The following is a 19,009-nucleotide window of genomic DNA, read 5'->3' as shown; positions in this document are numbered from 1 at the left end:
GGAGAATAGCGCGGACACGCACCTCACACCGCGCGCACCACCCGGAGAAAAAAGTGAGAGAAAGAAAAAGGAGAGGTCGCAGTTTGGACGATGACTACCCGGTTGAGATTGTGTGTGTGTGTATGTGTGTGTCCTCAAGATCTGACCGCACACGTAAGCAGAGCTACCCACACCCATGTTTCTACTGTTGCTTAATTAAATAAAACATCAAAAGAGAGAAGTTGTCTGAGTCGTGTTTTAAACGGAAACACCTGGGGTGAAGTTGGGAACCAGAATCAGCTTTAAATACAGTCCTAATCTAGTCCTCACTAACACGGGCCCAATTATAGTAACTACATAAAAACTTCACTGTTGTTGCATGAAATGTCGTTTGTGTTTAACCTACATCATCATTTTCTATCATGTGAAACAAGAGGCCAAGCCTAGTGGTGAAGCTGCAGACAGACGCTTAACAGTGTGCTCCTCAGCAGTCAGCTCCCCCTGCTGCTCATAAGGTGCCTCTGCACCCCTTTCGTTTCAGACCCTCCCACCAGCCTTTGGGCCATGCCTCCTCATTTACATTGACATGTGTCAAGTCCAAATGAAAAGGCAATTTTAAATGGAAATTCTAAAGCCAAATATTAAATCCAAATGAAAATCCAATGTTAAATTGAAATTCAAAAGCCAAATATTAAATCCAAATGAAAATCCAATGTTAAATGGAAATTCAAAAGCCAAATATTAAATCCAAATGAAAATCCTATGTTAAATTGAAATTCAAAAGCCAAATATTAAATGAAAATTAAAAGCCAATGTTAAATTGAAATTCAAAGGCCAAATATTAAATGAAAATTAAAAGCCAATGTTAAATTGAAATTCAAAAGCCAAATATGAAATTCAAAAGCCAAAGCCAAATGGAAAATTAAAAAAATATAATATTTTTAATTTGATCTCGCTTTGTTTTCTCTTTGGACTTTCAATTTGAATTATGAGTAAATATTTCCTCCATAGCTGACCTCCGTAAAAAGCAAGGGAAATACCCGAGGCCTTGTCATACACAAAAATTCCATTTGCTGCATACAATCTGTGTGAATTTTGGCCCTGATCCTTTTCATCCGAGCTCATCTTGGACAGAAGTGTGCGACTAAAAGGTTCTGTCATATTCAGGAATTTTTCATTATGTTTATGGCTTTGACTTCAAGAACCGTTAAGACATATGTGTCAAATATCTTTTTTTAAAAACAGGCCTGATTTTTTCTGCAAAGTCCTACAGTATAGCTAAATAACTGCAGTATCTGCAAACGGCTTTTGGCACTGCTTTTTACTGCACCTTATATATGCTTCACTACATTCTTTAATAAGCTGTCACAAGGTCTGTTATCTTTCATGCTACATAAAGCTTTCTTTCCTCCTTGGTAGAGAACAGCAGGAGATCTGATGATCAGGAACATTCAGCTTTACCATGCCGGAAAATATATCTGTGTGGTGGACACGGATGTGGAGAGCCTGTCAGCCGTGGCTGTATTGATTGTCAAAGGTAAGAAAACCTCCACTCTGTTCAGCTGTCACTAATTAAAACAGGGCTTACAGCCAGGATTGTTTTTGGGTTCAAGCGGAAATTCAACCTAACTGTACATGGTAGATGATAAATGGACTGTTCTTATATAGCGCTTTTCTATCTTAACATACAAAACGCTTGACAATTTGCCTCTCGTTGTCCATTTATACACTCACACGCCGATGGCAGCAGAGCTGTCATGCAAGGCGCTGGCCTGTCCTTTGGGAGCAACTTGGGGTTCAGTGTCTTGCTCAAGGACACTTGGACATGTAATAGCTGTGAAGTGGGTGATAGATGTAGCCAACAACCCACAATAAAATTATGTCTCTACACTGTATATGTTACCGAATAAAGCTGTGTTGCAACAAATAAAGGAAGTATATATCTTTAGAGACATTATATGAATATGCTTTACTGAGAATATAAAGAATGCTCGACTACCGGGGCGTATAATGTTCACTTAGGGTTTTAAACTCAAATGGGCTGTGTTTCAGCCGGTGATTGCGGTGTGACCAAAATGCTCATATCCTCATGAAAATGATTCTGGATGTCATCAGAGAGTCTCCAGTTTTTATGCCCTGCTTATTTCTTGCAGCAGTCACTTGATTACATCAAACACTTTTCTTTTCTTTTATATCGTATTGGATGAAAAAACTTGACAAAACTGAGTGAAAATGTTCTCCCTCTTTTTAATGACCAATTTTCAATATTGTTGCAATGTACTTGACAGTGGAATGTTCAGATGCCTGTCTGTGCTCACTCATGCAGTATGTATAGCTCCAGAGAGACAATATTGTCAAGAGCTACATCGGGCAGAACAAAATAGAACAACTTTTGTTATGTGTTTCAGGGAGAGGCAGATTTGTGTTGCGTGTGTGGAGGGATGTTTCTGGCTTTGATCAATATGTCAAATAGCCCAGCACATTGACACTACGCAGATATGTTAAATGTCAGATGAGGTGAGGGATGATATTGGTGTCAAGATTTGAAATGCTTGGATCTTTATCTTGTAAGGATACCCACCAGTGATTCAGCTTGGCAAGTTAAAGATCTTCTAGGCAAATGGCATTAATAAGCACTCCTTTACAATTGGTTGAGGACTAAGTGGAAATAAGGCTGTTTCTCAAGCAAAAGCAATATCAAGGTCATGGAAATGGATTGGCCTAATATTGACTGGAGAGAAACTTGTCTGTGATTCAGAATGTGCATTATTTACACTTCCTGCTCACGGCAGCTGTCATGGACGTCTCATTGCTTGGATCGAACGGCTCCAAATGTTGGGCGACAAAGCATGAAGCTGGATAGAAAAGTCATAGAGGGCAAAGAATGGCTTCGCTTGATCACAACTGCAGTCCTCTAACAAACCCCCACTGCCTTTATACCTTGACCCATAAAGGACACAAGTAGCACTTTTAAATAATGTGCATCACCATACTAAGCACATACAGTGTTAGTACACTGTATGGGCTTCTTTGTCCTCCATGACTACTTTTCTATCCAGCTTCCAAGCTGTGGTCACCTAGTTTACAAATAACCATGCTTTTTTACTCACCTCCATGCTCACCTCACTAGCATGCAGGTATTTTTTATTTGCCCAGGTTGGTCTCTGAGATGACTGCCGCCACCGTACAATGGACATTAATCAGTGATACTCAGATCCTTAGCTTAAGTAAAAGTATCAATACAACAATGCAAAAATAATTTATTACAATTAAAAGTGCTGCATTCAATGCAGCATTATAGTCAAGACCACCTAAACCGATCATCACCAAGACCAGAGTAGGGGTTGAGACCGAGTCAAGACCAAGACCAGAGCACTGCGAGTCCCACTCTGCATGCCACAGTAAAATATGGAAAATGCTAACAATTGGCACTCCTCAAATTGATCTGAAAGATCCACATTCCCATAAAAAAAACTGAAAATAAATTTAGATTGTTCTTCATTGACCCCTATTATTGCCATAAGTGTATCGTAAGAAATGCCTTGATGAAATACTCAAAAGGCAGTTGTGGTCTTGACCAGTCTTGAAATAGAATCCTGAGTCCTCTTTATCTGAGACTGAGACAAGACATGGATTTTTACAATTCCGATGCCGAACCAGTACTTTTAAAACGATTCCGATTCCTAAACCGATTCTTGAAAAACTGAAAAATTACATCAAAGAAAGGTTCTTTTATAGAGTTTTTTTTTAATAGAAAATTATTTAAATTTAACAATATATTAACATTTTAAAGTACTTATATTATATAATAAGTAAAAGTAGCCTACATTTACGGTAGCTAGCTAACAGTAGACTACAGAGAAAGTGTGATATTTTTACGTCCGTTTTGGAGCGACAGAGGGAAAATATTTCAGTCGACACATTAAGTGGAACCGAAATGAGGAACCGAAATTTGCGTTTTAATCCGGTCCGATTCCTACCGGTTGTGTAGGAACCTTCTAAAAATGTTCTTGAGACTGATCTCGAGTACTACAACATTGATACAATGTCCCACCTAAGTAATAAGTATTGTCAGCTTGTCAAGAAGACAACAATGTGAAGGAAGCAGGAATCTTAACTGTGATAATGAGTGTGTCAGTGGGATTGTGCTTTAAGTTGGAGCGAGTGTGATCGCAGCAACATGGACTTTTATGATTGTACTTGCAGTAATGCTGATTATTGGTGTTTTATGGACGCATTATTACTATTATGTAATATTGGCCAATGATAGGAGCTCAGTCATTTTTGAAGGGTACCACTTCCGATCGTGTCTCGCTCCACTCCTCTTGCAGCACTGAAGGTCAATGATAATCGCTCCTGACACAACGACTCTTGAGTGATCATCTGGATTCTTGTATTTTTACAATGAAACATGTTTTAGATGCCACTCCATGGGGTGGTGGTGGTTATGGAGAAGGTCATGTTATACGAATAACATTGTGGTCATTAGTATTCCAATCACTTGGTGAGCATTTGTGCTTGTTGACAGTTGTATCTTCATCATCATCAACCTGGAAGAGAGTACATAGGGAAAAACACCTACTATGACAGTCAGTACAACACAATGTGTTTTATCATTACTATTTCATCACTTTTATAAGTTACTTATATTTATATCCACTTCTGACGTCATGTGTGACGTCGTTTATTACAAATTTGGTTAATGTTCAGTGCAAATCAAAACAATTTCACCGTGTCTGTAAGTATTCATAATACAGCCAGATATTAATTTGCCCTGTGCCAAGTACACAATAAAAGCCCAGACAGTCTGTCCATATTAATAACAGATTATTTGAACACCCTCAAAACACTGACAGCACCCTCTTGCCTCGGCCAGTGAAATATAATTAAGAGGATAAGGAATTGATCCTTGATTGTGTCCTCCATTAATATGTATTACTTAAGCCAGTGTATTAAAGGTTTTTTTTAATCAAGAGCTGCTAATGAGTTTTACAAAGATCAATATCTCTAAAGCCAGGGTATGAGGCCAAATGGATGTGGGCAGCACGTTCAAGGCTTCTGTAAACAACAAAAAATGTAGTTCAGCAGTTACTTGTTTTGCATACATGCATTTCTACCATTGATTGTGTATTAAAATAATCATTTAACACTATACTAATTTGAATATTTTGCTTCAGATTAGAAATCCCTTCAGAGGCCGCGAGGAGTGTGAGCAAGGCTAGGGGCGTTATTATTCTCCGGTCTATCTCACAGCTCTCTAGTGGTCTATTATTTCTGATGAGCCGACACAAGAATGAGCCGTTCATTAGAACAGGAAACAGTAGATGAGGCTAAAGTAAAACATCACACCGCTTAATTGGTGGGATAATGAAAATAAATGATAAAACTCTGGTTCTAAGGGCTATGAGGCCCTTTTCATCTTTTACCTTTTCATTTGACTCCCTGCATCTACTTACATCTGCTGTTTCATCGATCAATTACCGGGGGGACTATGAAAGGAAAGGATTACGAGTCAGTTGAATATTGGAGGATAAATCTTAAATTAACTTTTAATTCCTTTCGAAGGGCACAACTTCTCCTCAAACTCAAAGCTTTTTAAAAATGTTTTTCTCCTGCCAATGTTGATTTCAAGATATAAAGGCATAGTGATCTCAAATACCTTTGCTGTTCATGTTGTCCTTGCAGTACGTGTGAGTACACAAATTTACATCCACATTCTGCAGACTCGTCTTTGCCTCTGCATGTGCAAGTACCTCAAGTACAGTGTCTGTTCCTGTGATTGAGCCAGGCCCCCCCAGTCCTCCAGATGCTGTGACGGTGGAGGAGGTGACAGACAGTACAGCCCAGCTGGCCTGGAGTCCCGGCAGAGATAACGGCAGCCCCATCACCAATTACCTTATCCAGACCAGGACTCCCTTCACTGTGGGCTGGCAGAGGGTTAACACAGGTAGGCACCACTTGAAGATGAATTTTCATCTTATACCACATGTGATGCTATTCAGATAATTCATGGATCCCCACAGGGAAATTCTCATACTTCTCTTCCCGCTTCAGCTGTGAGGTCAGAGCATAGGGTCAGCTACAGAACGTAGGCTCTGGAGATGGGAGGGATTCAGGGTCTTACTCAAGAGAACTAGAGGTCATTGTTGCAGCTTTTACATGATCTCATTTAAACCACTTTAATGACCTTTACTCCCGCCTCAGTCAAGACCCAAATCCTTTTCATCTGCATAAGTCAAGCCAAGTCTGTGTGGATGACATCTAGCTCTTGTTCCTATGGAGGTTGAATGCACTTATTGCAAGTTGCTTCCGACAAAAGCTTTTATATAAATAGATTATCAGACAGGGACAGTGATCTCTGATCAACGGAAGAATTGTTGTCCTTCATTAAAAAAACACCCAAGAAAAGGACAAAACAAGTTATATATCTTTATCTCTTTTACAATTCATATACACACCCTAAAGTACAGTAAACATCCACTAATAAGAAATGCTGCAATGTAACACAGTCGTTCGCTGCAATCCCTACTAAACAAAGAAATAAGAGTACAAAAAAATGAAAGCTGCTATAATCAATATTTTTATTTTATTTTAACAAGGTGTAACTGTGTAATTTTATAAGGGGTCACTTGTAATGATGAACCCAAAGATAATTATCACCCAACCCTTCAGTTCTGCAGAGCATTTTTGCATATTTCAGCTCATTGTTTAGCTCTACTGGTGCACAACTTTACTGTTTTGGTTTACTCTCACCATTCTTGTTAACATTTCAGCCACAGCTGTCAGGGGATTTAAGCGAAAAAGGTAAAAACTATGCTCTTAAGGCATTTAGCGCCTTAAGAGCCAGACATTTCTCTCAGGAGTTGGTGGAGACCTTCCAGGACCTTACCTTATCTTTTGCAGTTCACCCATTGTTAATATTACGAGCAGTGAGCCACGTTGCAGCGTCCTCCTCTGAGGTCATACGGTCTCTTGTAGCATCGTCACACTTGCATGTCAGTTAAAGAGTTTATTTTAAGGTATTGCTGCACAACACAAGGTAAGGAAAGCACAGTCAGTTTTTTAGCTCTGTTGAGACTCAAAACCAAAGCTCACCCTACATTCATCACAAAGACTATATTTCTTTTAATTTTATTTAGTTATTTTGTAATTGTGTATAGATTTAGTTATCTTGTTTTAGTGTTATTCTACATGTTCAGCTATTTTTATGCATGTAAATATTGTATGTTTTCTGGCTTTTTTTTCCAGTCCCTGAGATTATCGATAGCAGCACACTGACAGCCACTGTAGTGGATCTCAATGCCTGGGTGGAGTATGAGTTTCGGGTTTTGGCCAAAAACAGTGTTGGGGTTGGAGAACCTAGCCCTGTGTCAGTCAAGACCAGGACAGAGGACGCAGGTACAGTAAATGAGATGATTCATCATGATCAGACAGAAACTATGATCTGCAAAAAGAGAGATAGTTTAGGGATTATACTACCAACTCTTTTCCTACAACTTTCTCATGCCTAAATTGTTTCTGATATGGAGGTGTGAGTGAACAAGGGTCTGTGTTGTGTAGTTCCTGATGCAGCGCCAGGTGACGTGGGCGGAGGAGGTGGAAGCAGATCGGAACTGGTCATCACATGGGAGGTAAGTCATCAGTCTTATGTTCTAGTCTGTTATTCAAAGTGCCTGCAGTTAATATACAGTACAGGCCAAAAGTTTGGACACACTTTCTCATTCAATGGGTTTCCTTTTTATTTTCATGACTATTTTAGATTCTTCAAAGTAGCCACCCTTTGCTTTTTTATTAATAAGGGACAAAATTCCACTAATTAACCCTGACAAAGCACACGTGTGAAGTGAAAACCATTTCAGGTGACTACCTCATGAAGCTCATTGAGAGAACACCAAGGGTTTGCAGAGTTATCAAAAAAAGCAAAGGGTGGCTACTTTGAAGAATCTAAAATATAAGACATGTTTTCAGTTATTTCCCACTTTTTTGTTAAGTACATAATTCCATATGTGTTCATTCATAGTTGTAATGCCTTCAGTGAGAATCTACAATGTAAATAGTCATGAAAATAAAGAAACACATTGAATGAGAAGGTGTGTCCAAACTTTTGGCCTGTACTGTATATATATATATATATATATTTTTTTTTATCCTTGAGTGAGGTGCTTAATATTTCTCGCTAAATCAAACCCCCTGCTCTGTTTGGCTTGTGGGTGTCATACATTTTCGGTCAATTGAAGTCTGGTGCTGCAGTCGTTGTAAAGAGTTCGCATGTAAGGCAGCAGCAATGTATACACAAGCAGACACTTAATCTGACAGTTATTGTCATTTATTAGGCTTTGATCTGTGGTGAGTTATTGTACAGCCAACTCTGCAATTCTCAAATCTAGCAATGAAGTAAACCAGTCTGGTAGTTGAAAAATAATAGAATAATGTGGATATTGAAGAAGTCATTACTTGGCTAAAGCTATCTTCTCGTTTTATTAAATGCAGAACTAACTTTTCATTTTAAAAACTGCATGGACGTTTTGTAATGAGCTTAGATTTTTTTTTTTTAAATGCCATTTTACTGCTCATTTCATTTCATCAGGTGGTTCACAAAAGCAATTTGTGGGTCACGCACTTCTTTTCCCACAATGAGAGTGGGTGGTGATTGTGTCAGCCCAGCGGCGGGATGAACGTGAGTGGCTTGTATATGTTTTAATATCACTATAGTTTTGTGTTTCACTCTCAGCCTGTCCCTGAAGAACTACAAAATGGTGAGAGCTTTGGTTACATCATTGCTTTCCGCGCTTTCGGAGAAGTTAGCTGGACTCATGTGGCCACCTCTGCCCCCGGTGCATCGCGCTACGTGTACCGCAACGACAGCATCGCGCCCTTCTCTCCATTTCATGTCAAGGTTGGCACTTACAACAGCAAAGGACAGGGTCCCTTCAGCCCCGTGATCACCATCTACTCTGCAGAAATAGGTGAGGGAATGGACGTAAGTGGTTTTTAGCAAAGCTACAAAGCTTTCTCAGTTTTTGAAAAGGACAAAGATCATGAAAATGGTTTTATTGCATCTACTGGGCTGAAAGTGCTTGATAGATAAAGAGACATGCTGGAAAATTATTTTGTAAATAAAAGGGTAGAAAATTTCTTTAAAAAATAACACGTTTATGTAAGGATAGGCAGATTGCCTCAAAATATCACCACTCTTTTAAATGGATATGCTGATGTTAAAACCAGTTGGCATTTAGATCTATGCTACCTCTCAGCATGTTGAGAGGGGGTCAGTCTGTAGTGTAGAATTGGTCTATTTACCAGCAGCACCTGCGTGTGATGATTCATCCAAGTAGAGATCACAAGAACGCCACACAGTCATAAATGTAAAAATTGAAAAGATTTGTTCTGCTCGTCTCTGTGCTGTTGGACGAATGCAGCAATGCTCAGTCTCCTGTTGTCTGTTTTCAGAACCAAGCGGGATGCCAGCGGGAGTTTGGGCCAGAAGTGTCTCAGCCTCTGAGATTGAGGTGAATTGGCAGGCTCTCTCCTTCACCCCTGAAAGGGTTCTGGGCTATGAGGTACATTTTACCCTTTTAAATGGAAATAGAAATCACACAACACAATTCAAATGCTTGTCATCACCCCTGTTGTACCTCAAAGCCATCACTTCCCAACTCTGTGTCGCCATGGAAATGGCTGTTTCAGTTGGCCGACTGTTATAGCCCAAATTATACAGTTCTTTGTCCCGACTTGACAGGAAAACATGCCAGAGCGTTTTCAAGAGAATAAAAGAAAATTGCCTGTCCACATGCCTTTTCAAGTTGCTGTCAGTTATGGAGTATCATGATACAGAGCTCATGATAGCCTACAATACCAGACCTTGTGTCAGAATACCAAGAAATGCCATCATACCACACCAAAAACAGAGCAATGATACCAAAAACTGTCTTCTGTGGTTTGTTTTTACAATCTGTCGTTAGTTGCATTCTATTTTACCTTCAAAAACTGGGACAGCCGAATTGCCTCGCCTGCATACTTTTGACTTAATCATCAGGGTGATCAAAGGGCTTAATTATAAGATGTTGTTGTTGTTATTCTTTTGCTCAATAAAATCAAAGTTGTTTCAATATTTCATTTGGGAAAGTGAGCTTTTCATGTCTGAGCTACTATACCTTAGTGAAGTCAACAGCAGCTAAGATTAAACAATGATGACAGAAAGGTAGATAGATGTAGTTTGTGGATAATATATCTTTAGTTTAATGCTTTGATTGGTAACTTTTGTTGGTATTTGATCTGTAATATTTTCATTTAAATGCATATCATAATTAGCTAGATTTTTATTAGTAGAAAAATAAATATTACATGCCGTATTACGCAACCCAGATTAATGTATTGTAGCGCTGAAACGATTACACAATAAATCCATTAGTCGAGCGACAAAGAAATCTTGATTGTTCATTTCGATAATTGATGAATTTGAAGTTTCAGTCATCAAGCAAAAATGCAAAGCTGGTTCTACTTCTTACATGCATTCATGTGATGCTTCTCTGTTTTTTTATGATTGTAAATTAAATATCTTTGTGTTTTCAAGTGCTGATTAGACACAATAAGAATTGTGATGGTGTCACCTTAGGTGTTGCAAAATATAAATGACCTTTTTTCTTTTGTATTGTGACATTTTAATAATTACATTGTTTATTAATTACTCAAACAAAATCAGTAGGTAAAGGATAATTGATTTCGTCCCTATTGCCACACTCTCAGTAGTCTCTGAACATAGTTAAACAATCAACAAGGAGTTGTAAAAGTACATTAACAAAGACTTTTTAATGTCAGATCAAATATCCTGCTGGAAAGGTAAAAAGAAATTGTGATCTCTCTTAAGAGGATACACCCAGAGGCGATCGTTTAACAAAATCGCATTTCTCCTAAGACATCAAATACAACTACAAATACGTTGTTGTGCTCTATGTGATTAAAAATGCATGCTACTGATGTACACGTTTTTGCTCCAATCCAAAGCAATACATCACGATTAAAGCCCAGGTGACACGCTCTCTGTCTCAAACAGGTGGTATACTGGGAAGATGACACTAAACCAGAGACCATGGGAAAGGTTAGGGTGCCTTGGAACCAAACCTCGGTCACAGTGAGTGGCTTGGCAGGAAACACGCAGTATTTCTTAACAGTCAGCGCCTTCAACACAGCAGGCACCGGCCCCTTCCTTCCTGCAATCAATGTCACTATGAAAAAGCCACGTAAGTTGCAGCACCAGAGACGCCCCGCTGCTACCCGGGTGTTAGATTTGGAATCCACACTGGTTATAATTCAAGTCAGATGTAGAAACAACATCTTCTTCTAATGTCATTCTTTGAAGTAGTATTATCATATTAGAGAAATATGATAATTCCTGTAGAATGATGTGACAGTAATATGTTTCTGTGCTGACATATAGAAATTAATTATTTTTATATCATGCAGCACCAGCCCAACCACCGCTGAATGTCGAATGGACCCTAATTGGCTCTCAGCTGTCTCTTTACTGGGAACCTGTGGTGGCAATGGAATCAGAGTCAGAAGTTACAGGCTACCAAGTGAGTTTTACTTCATCAATATTGTTAAGAAAAAACTCAGGAGCAGCACAACTCTTTTCACATACTTGAAGAAAGTTCGGGAGACTTATGACTTACACAGAAGCATTTAATGAACACTAAATTCAGGAGACAATTAAGTAGTAGCAGTACAGTTTAACCATGATGTGTAATCGTGCAGTGCCGTCACAACTCTCTGAAGTTCCATTCTTCCTGAAGGGGTATTTAAACTCATGCTGGAGGCGTTAGGTTTAGCTGAACCTTTAAGGTAAACAAAGATATTGCCGGCGTCATAAACAAAGATGTTAAAGCCTCGTTTAGCCTATCTCTCTCTCTCTCTGGGAAGTATGCTAAAGTGTGGCAGGCCCACCGACCTCCAAAAGGAGACAGTCCTGAGACAAAACATCCCCTTATCATTCAGCTGCCTAGATTCCCTGAATCTGTAGAGAGACAAACATAATTATACAACAACAGGTTTGGTTATTAGTAGTCTCGCTTTGCCAGGCTTTCCTCCACCACGGCGCTGCGGAGGAGGGTCTGGCAAGTCCACACAGCAATCCGGGATGGGAGAAAAACGTGCTCTGGTTTATTGGTATTTCTTTAAACCAGTCACAATCACCTTGGGCAGTGCTAAGCAACGGGAAAAGCGCCAGTGCCGTGGCCAAATAGCCTCGGGAAGGAACTTGTTCTGGTGGAACGTGTACGTTTAAGTCGTGCAACAGAAATCTCAGATTTGACAGATAGTCTAGCTAGCTGTCTGGATTTAACCTGCAGAGATCTGAGAAAAGGTTAACCATAGTCCTCATAAATCAACCAGAGTTTAAAATGCCAACACAAAGGAAGCCCAAGGCAACCGATATCTGGCCTAAATGAGTGAAATCCGGGGGAAATTCCGTTGGCAACGGAGCAATCCCGGAAGTGGAACGTCAAGGATATAGACTAGGTTATTAGAGACTGGCCGAATATTCTCGTCCCCTGTCCATGGGACAATTTGAATGACCTGATGTTGTCTAAGCTTTCCCTTCAGTCTCATCATGCCACAACATGGTGTTTCCGGAAATTCCACCACAAATATGCTCCACAGTAACATGTTTATTCCTATTATGTATCAGACTGAGTGAAAGCGTGGTGGTGGCTCACTCCAAGCTGTCAGGCTGTAAGACTACATGTTTACAATGTGTCACCAACCTTGTTTCTCTCTCCCCCATTCAGCTGTCATACAGGAGACAGAGGCACAAAGAGGTTAACACACTCACAACAACCAATTCAACAGCAGAGCTGACCCTCCTCGAGGAGGATGACGACTACATCATCCACATTCAGACGATGAGTGAAGGAGGGCTGGGCCCGGCCTCTGATCCCATACGTATCCACCAACTAAGTAAGCTCGTTATTCACGGTTGTAGTGGTTTTCTAACTAAAATGGTAGGAGTCTGCATGTCTGTCCTTCGATTTTCTCGACAACTATTCATCCAATCGACCTCACACTTGGCAGGTGTATTGCTGAGGACCCAAGGAAGTGCTGTGGCAAGTGTGAGCTCTTGAAATTTATGGAACATATTTATTTGTAGTGCATTATGTACACAATGTGTAGTGTATTGAGAGGGTGGACTCCTAGTAACTGTTACACCACCAAACGAGCATGCTGGGTACAGCTCGCTCTCCATCACTCTCTACAGAACATTCACGAACAGATGAAGAAAGAGGGAACGAAGATGTTACATTGTATCAAATTTAAGCATTTCAAGAATCAGTTATGTAATCAGCTTTTGTTCCCGGAAATAGCATGGTCCCAAATAGCTAGCTGTTAGTATATGACGCATCTACTCTAGCATTGCTAGGGGACGCAACTACTGTATGTCATGGCAGGTGTTTTGCTCAGGACCCAAGGTAAACGCAGTGTCGAATGTGAAGTTGTTTTCACAGCGGGAATGCATCGAGAATGCTGCTGACAGCAATATATACCGGAGGCCAAAAAAAAAAGGCCCGTTCCAAACAGGTGCATTTTGAAGGGGCACTGCAATAGTGTGGTTAAAACTTGGAAAGTTCATGGAATAGTTTGAGTTAAGCTTGCCTCTAAAGATTGAAGAAAAAAAACACTATTTTCAGTTTTCAGCCGTAGCACTGAAATACATTTATGCCACCATGTTCTAGAGAAACACAACAGAACAGAAGCATTTGACATATAGATTCACTGGGACCTCAATCTCTCAGAACTTCTATTTTTTATTATTTACCCTCTCCTGTAAATGAATTCACTTATCACTTTTTAAACCTGACAGGGACATTTTGTCCTCCTTTGACCAACCATTGTCCCCAGCCACCCTCATATATTTTGCTAAAATATGCAGCGCGATCCATCTCTGTCGCAAAGGTTGACTTCCTCTTTTACTAGATGCTATTACTGTCCTGTGGGACTCCAAGGGGGCTCGTCCTGTGCTCTAAATGCTAATTTGCATTGTTGATATTCTGTGTTGAATCCCTGAAAACAGCATTTGAGAGAGATTCCACACTGGCTTTTTTTTTTTTATTCCATTTGAAAAATAGGCTACTTTTTTATCCAGAGATTCTTTGCATACTGCAAAGAAAGAGATGTGGGCAAAACACATTAGCAGGCAAAACAGAGTGCTGTGTTTATAGAAAGTAGTACTTCTGAAACATCAGAAGTGGTTCAGGAGGTTTCTTTTGCATAAATAATATATTTATTTTCTTCCAGGAAAGGGTTTTATATGGATGTCATTACAGGACAATAGTCAGTGATCCATAAGAGCTAATTGACTCACTTAAATCATACATGAGAAACTGGAGAGCAAACTACATCAGGCTCTAGCTTTACTTACAATTGCAGTCATAAGCCAGGACATAAATACTTGTTTTATCACTTTTTAAGTACCCCTGTGAAACATCTGTATGCATGTTTTATGATTTGAAAATGTAAGCATCTAATTTTCAGTCATGGGCAAGTCTGTTATCAGCTGTATCTACAGGTAACATAGCGGAGAGCTCAAACTTAAGATAAGGAATGAAACTGATATCCGTCCGCTTCCTCCAGCAGGTTTCACATCAGTTTATTGTTTATCAGTTGTTGTTTTTTTGTTTCAGGTATGAGTGCCCGCGGCTCGAGAGCCTGGAGTGCGGACATCTCCCTCCTCTCCCTGCTGCTCGCCATCGCAATATCAACATTCAGGTCAACGTGACACAAAGACAAACTCTGCTCTGTTTTTCAACCTTATTATCGGTATTTTTTCTTTCTTGAATTTGTGAAAGTTGATGGGTTTTTTCTCTCTCTCATTTTTGGAGGTGACCACATACTATTTTGCAGTGATAGATTGCAGGTATGAGGCAGCACAAGACTGGAGCGTACTGTCAGACACTTAATTAACAGTAAATGCTTGAGCTTTTTTTTATTACGTAGGTCTGAAATTTTTGCCGGTTGGAACAATGCTCCATTTCAACTCTTTTTTTCAACTCCAGATTGATACAGATGCCTTACTTCCATCCATGTGCCAAAGTAGTTTCTTCTCATTGTTGTTATTGCTCAGATAGCTACATGCTTTCCTCAACATTATTATTGAAGGTCTCAGCGAACCTTGCGGAGGGCCGTGATGAGAAGTAATATATTTTTTTTTTTTTTTTTTAAACCATCCATTCCTTTGGAGATTCTTGTAACTCTTTACACACAACTAGTCAGTGATGCTCCATGTTTCAGAACATACTGCAGCCGCCTTCATCTTTACAGTAAGTGTTCCATTAAAAGTTGTCCCAGATGAAACTCATAAAACAGCTCATAGTGCCAGTGTTAGCCATTTACCTTTTATTTATTTGATTGTGGAGAACTGAATGTGGACCATGAGGGTTCTTACAGGTTTTAATGCCTCAGACCAGTTATTGTGATAGCCTGCTGATCGATGGATTGGACTTTACTCTGCATTCTTGAAGATTTCATCTGCCTGTATACAGCAGTAGTGGGAGAGTTATACGACTGCCAGTGTATTTCCTTCAACACTAATGCCGAAACAATCAGTCAGTCAACAGAAAGTAATCAACAAGTCATTTAAGTCATTTATCAAGAAAAAATGCCAAACATACCTGACAAGGTGTGCTTTCAATTGCAATGCATTTGCCTCCACAGAATCCAACGGAGGGTATTATCCTGCTTTATACCATGGCCACATGCCAATAAACTGCTATATGTCAACAAAATAAAAATATCATTTAGTCATTCAGTTACGTATATAACAATGTTTTATATAACTTTTCTGTTTTTACATTAATAACAATAATTATTCTGACTTTAAACAATTATCGCATCCATCTCACCCCTCGCTGTAATGGTTGGCTTTTCACCATTCAGAACAGCTATAAACACTTTCGCATTCCGACGTACTGTAAGCATTTTTCCCAAAATGTGGAACCAATTCCTTCAAAGTGTGTTTTGACTGATTGCACTCAAATCATTTTATTATTATTTTTTTAAAGATTATTATATAGCCTCTGTACATATGGAGCACGCTCCACCAGGTGAGCTACCCAGGCGCCCCAGTTTAATACATTTTGACCATGAAAATTAATTCTTGATCTCTGGAACAAGATGTACTTACTAGCTTTCAGCCTCATCTATATCAGAAAATGGAGCATGCTCAGTAGCCATGGATTATCACAAGTGAGTAATCCATTTGCTGATGAAAACTGAGATGTGGTTGAAAGATAATTAAAAATATTAAAGGTGCGATATGTAATACTGACAGCTAGTGTTTAAAATAGTTACCGCAGTACAAATTGAAAATACTGAAGAGAGTAGACACTTTATTATCTTAGAATTACGGCAACAATCGCTAAACACACTGCAAACTCACGGCCCTCTTTTCTCAATTTACAGCTGCCTTCTATTGGCTTAAAATAACTCACTGTTGTCGGCTACGGCCGCTGAACAGGCTACACTTTGTTAACAGCCGTGGCCCACTTGCCTGGTCCTCCGGTAACGTTAGCAGGGTTAGCATGGCGCCGTTAGCCAGGACCAGTCGCAACCACTTTACTGGCTGTGTCTCAGTTTGTTTTTGCGAGTAACCAACTCGACAGTGTGAGTACACAAATGTTGAAATGAGATTAAATGCCCGTCCTTTGTAGCCATGATCAATTAGCCTGAAGCTAATGCTTACCTGTTCGGTAGGAAATAGCCAACTCAGCATCCTTTTGGGCTCCAAGCTGTCTCCATCTTTCAGATACATCGCCAATATTTACCCGGGATTTGTAACGTCTCTGGTCACGCAACTGTTAGAAACATGCCAGGGTTTAAGTCAGGTAGAATTTATCTCTGTTGATCCCGCGCTGGGTTTACGTTTTTACAGGTAGGCTATATCTGGCAACCCAGTCTGGCTGTCAAACTGGGCAGTTGATATCAACACAGAGGCCAAAACACAAATAGAAATTCTGACATGGAACGGAAATGAAAAAATACTGGCATTAGCATTGTTGTCAGAAAAGTAGTAGGATAGTAATATATAGTAATATAGTAATAGTATTTCAACTTAGCATGTTTCCTTAATATCTGATGACGCATTGGGGTCATTTTGGGATTTATTACAGTAAATATATTACATTAAATTTACCTTGAGTTAGGATTATTTTTGTCAAATCCATTTAGTACTGGTGCATTCATTTATAATAGCAACAATGTGTCAGAAGTGTCTGGTTACCAGACATAAAGCAACACCTGCCCGTCAATCAGGATCCAGAATTCTAAGTGGCCATGGTATCCATAGATATAAAACATTTGGTTTTTTGATTGTTTTATATCTATGATGGTGTCCATGGTATGGTATCTTCGGGTTTTAGACTGTTGGTAAGACAAAACAACATATACATTTGAAAACAGCACCTTGCCCTCTGGGTAATTGTGATGTGCATTTCTTTTAAATTTTCTGACATTTTGTAGACTGACTGATTGATCAATAAATAATCATTAATGGGAGCCCTAATAGGCTACATCCATCTGGGCAACACACAGTAGTCATGCCAGTCAACGTGCACAATCAGCCATTGCAGTCGAGACGAGGGGTTTTAAGTGCTGCCAATTGTGCCCGTCTGATAATTGAAATCTAGCCACCAGCTTAGACATTATTTGGCAAAATGTATGGTCAGCTGTGTTTTAATACTTTGTGAATCTGTCCTTTCTTGTCAGTTGTATTGGCTTTTTTATGTGGTAAGTGTTGGCTTTGTTTATTTAATGTATTTCAGCGAAACCCCACTGCTCAGGTATTCAGACCTGCTTCACCCTACCTTTCAATAGCCCAAAAGTGGCAGGAGCAGATAGATCTGTAATCTGTCAGCACACAACGCAAGGGTCTATTTAACAGTCTGACTTGACAAATGGAAAGCCTGATATGCGCCATGATTTAGAAGACATTTAAACATCTTAATGAATTAGAGCAGGCCTGAGGGGCTTTTGTGGGAAAGGGCATAGGAGTAATGGTACTAATGACACCCACACAAGACTAATGTATCAGGATTTAGGGAGGACTAAATCAGGACAATCCCATCAAGATGACACCAGGAAGATTCAAGGGTGGGTGTGTGTTTTTTTTTGTGTGTGTGTGTTGTTGTGTGTGTTGTTGTGTTTTTTTTTTTTTTTTTTTTTTTTTTTTTGGGGGGGGGGGGGGGGGGGGGGGGGGGGGGGGGGGGGGGGGGGGGGGGGGGGGGGGGGGGGGGGGGGGGGGGGGGGGGGGGGGGGGGGGGGGGGGGGGGGGGGGGGGGGGGGGGGGGGGGAGGAAGGAACTGAAGCCAGGAATACCATAGAGTAATACAAGGTCAATATGGGAAGTAGAAAAACGAGTTTAATGTCTGTTTTTCTATCAAATTAGCATGGATTGCAAGTTCAAAGGAACACATGGGGAAAAAAAGCTCATGAATCCAAGGCCAGGTCAGGTACAAGTTTGTATTAAAAGTCTTTGAATCCTCTTTTGTTGTTTTTGTGGCTTTACGTGTGGTTAATCTGTATACATTCTTTCATCACAGAATGTCATTGTTAAGCTAACAAATGTTTACACAGGAAATGCATCTTTATGGCTGATTTATTGATTATATGAACTGAAAAAAGACAACATTACGCAGTTTATTAACTTGTTTCTTGGGTACATAGAAGCATTGCCAATCTCTTTTGTAACGTATCAGTACTGTGGAGTTGTTTTGATTTTGACTTTCTCTTTTTTTATGTTTGATATGGTTCCTGGTTGTTTTATTTTGTTTCTTCTAAATATTCTGCACAAAGGTCAAGTGTTGCTTTAAAATAACAATTAAGAGCCAGTGTGATGACATCTCTTTTGCCTTCATGCAGTAAACTGTACATACTGTATGTATTTTGTTGTGATTTGAAGCAACGCCCCCAAATGGGAGACCAAACTGTGGTGTCCTACTTCCAATTGTAATTCTCTGTCAAACCCAGAATCTGAAAAATAGAT

The 19,009-nt window shown here is 39.7% G+C and overlaps 1 protein-coding gene across 2 annotated transcripts in view; it reads left to right on the top strand.

Annotated features, from left to right (window-relative positions):
* The window catches only part of cntn3a.2 (contactin 3a, tandem duplicate 2), a 36,872-nt gene extending 21,707 nt beyond the window's left edge, over positions 1–15,165 (top strand). The window contains exons 14-23 of one of the 2 annotated variants that reach the window (XM_039800740.1): positions 1,399–1,516; positions 5,768–5,926; positions 7,228–7,377; positions 7,540–7,610; positions 8,711–8,945; positions 9,430–9,539; positions 11,033–11,219; positions 11,443–11,555; positions 12,765–12,933; positions 14,655–15,165. In XM_039800740.1, the coding sequence (XP_039656674.1) occupies positions 1,399–1,516; positions 5,768–5,926; positions 7,228–7,377; positions 7,540–7,610; positions 8,711–8,945; positions 9,430–9,539; positions 11,033–11,219; positions 11,443–11,555; positions 12,765–12,933; positions 14,655–14,749 (1,407 nt within the window). In that variant the 3' untranslated portion in view covers positions 14,750–15,165. Of the gene's footprint in view, positions 1–1,398; positions 1,517–5,767; positions 5,927–7,227; positions 7,378–7,539; positions 7,611–8,710; positions 8,960–9,429; positions 9,540–11,032; positions 11,220–11,442; positions 11,556–12,764; positions 12,934–14,654 lie in introns of those variants that run through there. The other variant, XM_039800741.1, reaches the window with a different exon arrangement.
* The last annotated feature ends 3,844 nt before the right edge of the window (positions 15,166–19,009 follow it).

This window comes from Perca fluviatilis, chromosome 5 (assembly GCF_010015445.1).
Source record: "Perca fluviatilis chromosome 5, GENO_Pfluv_1.0, whole genome shotgun sequence".
NCBI classification, from domain to species: domain Eukaryota; kingdom Metazoa; phylum Chordata; class Actinopteri; order Perciformes; family Percidae; genus Perca; species Perca fluviatilis.
The sequence above is the reverse complement of the archived record's forward strand: the minus strand, read 5'-3'. Positions and strand labels throughout refer to the sequence as shown.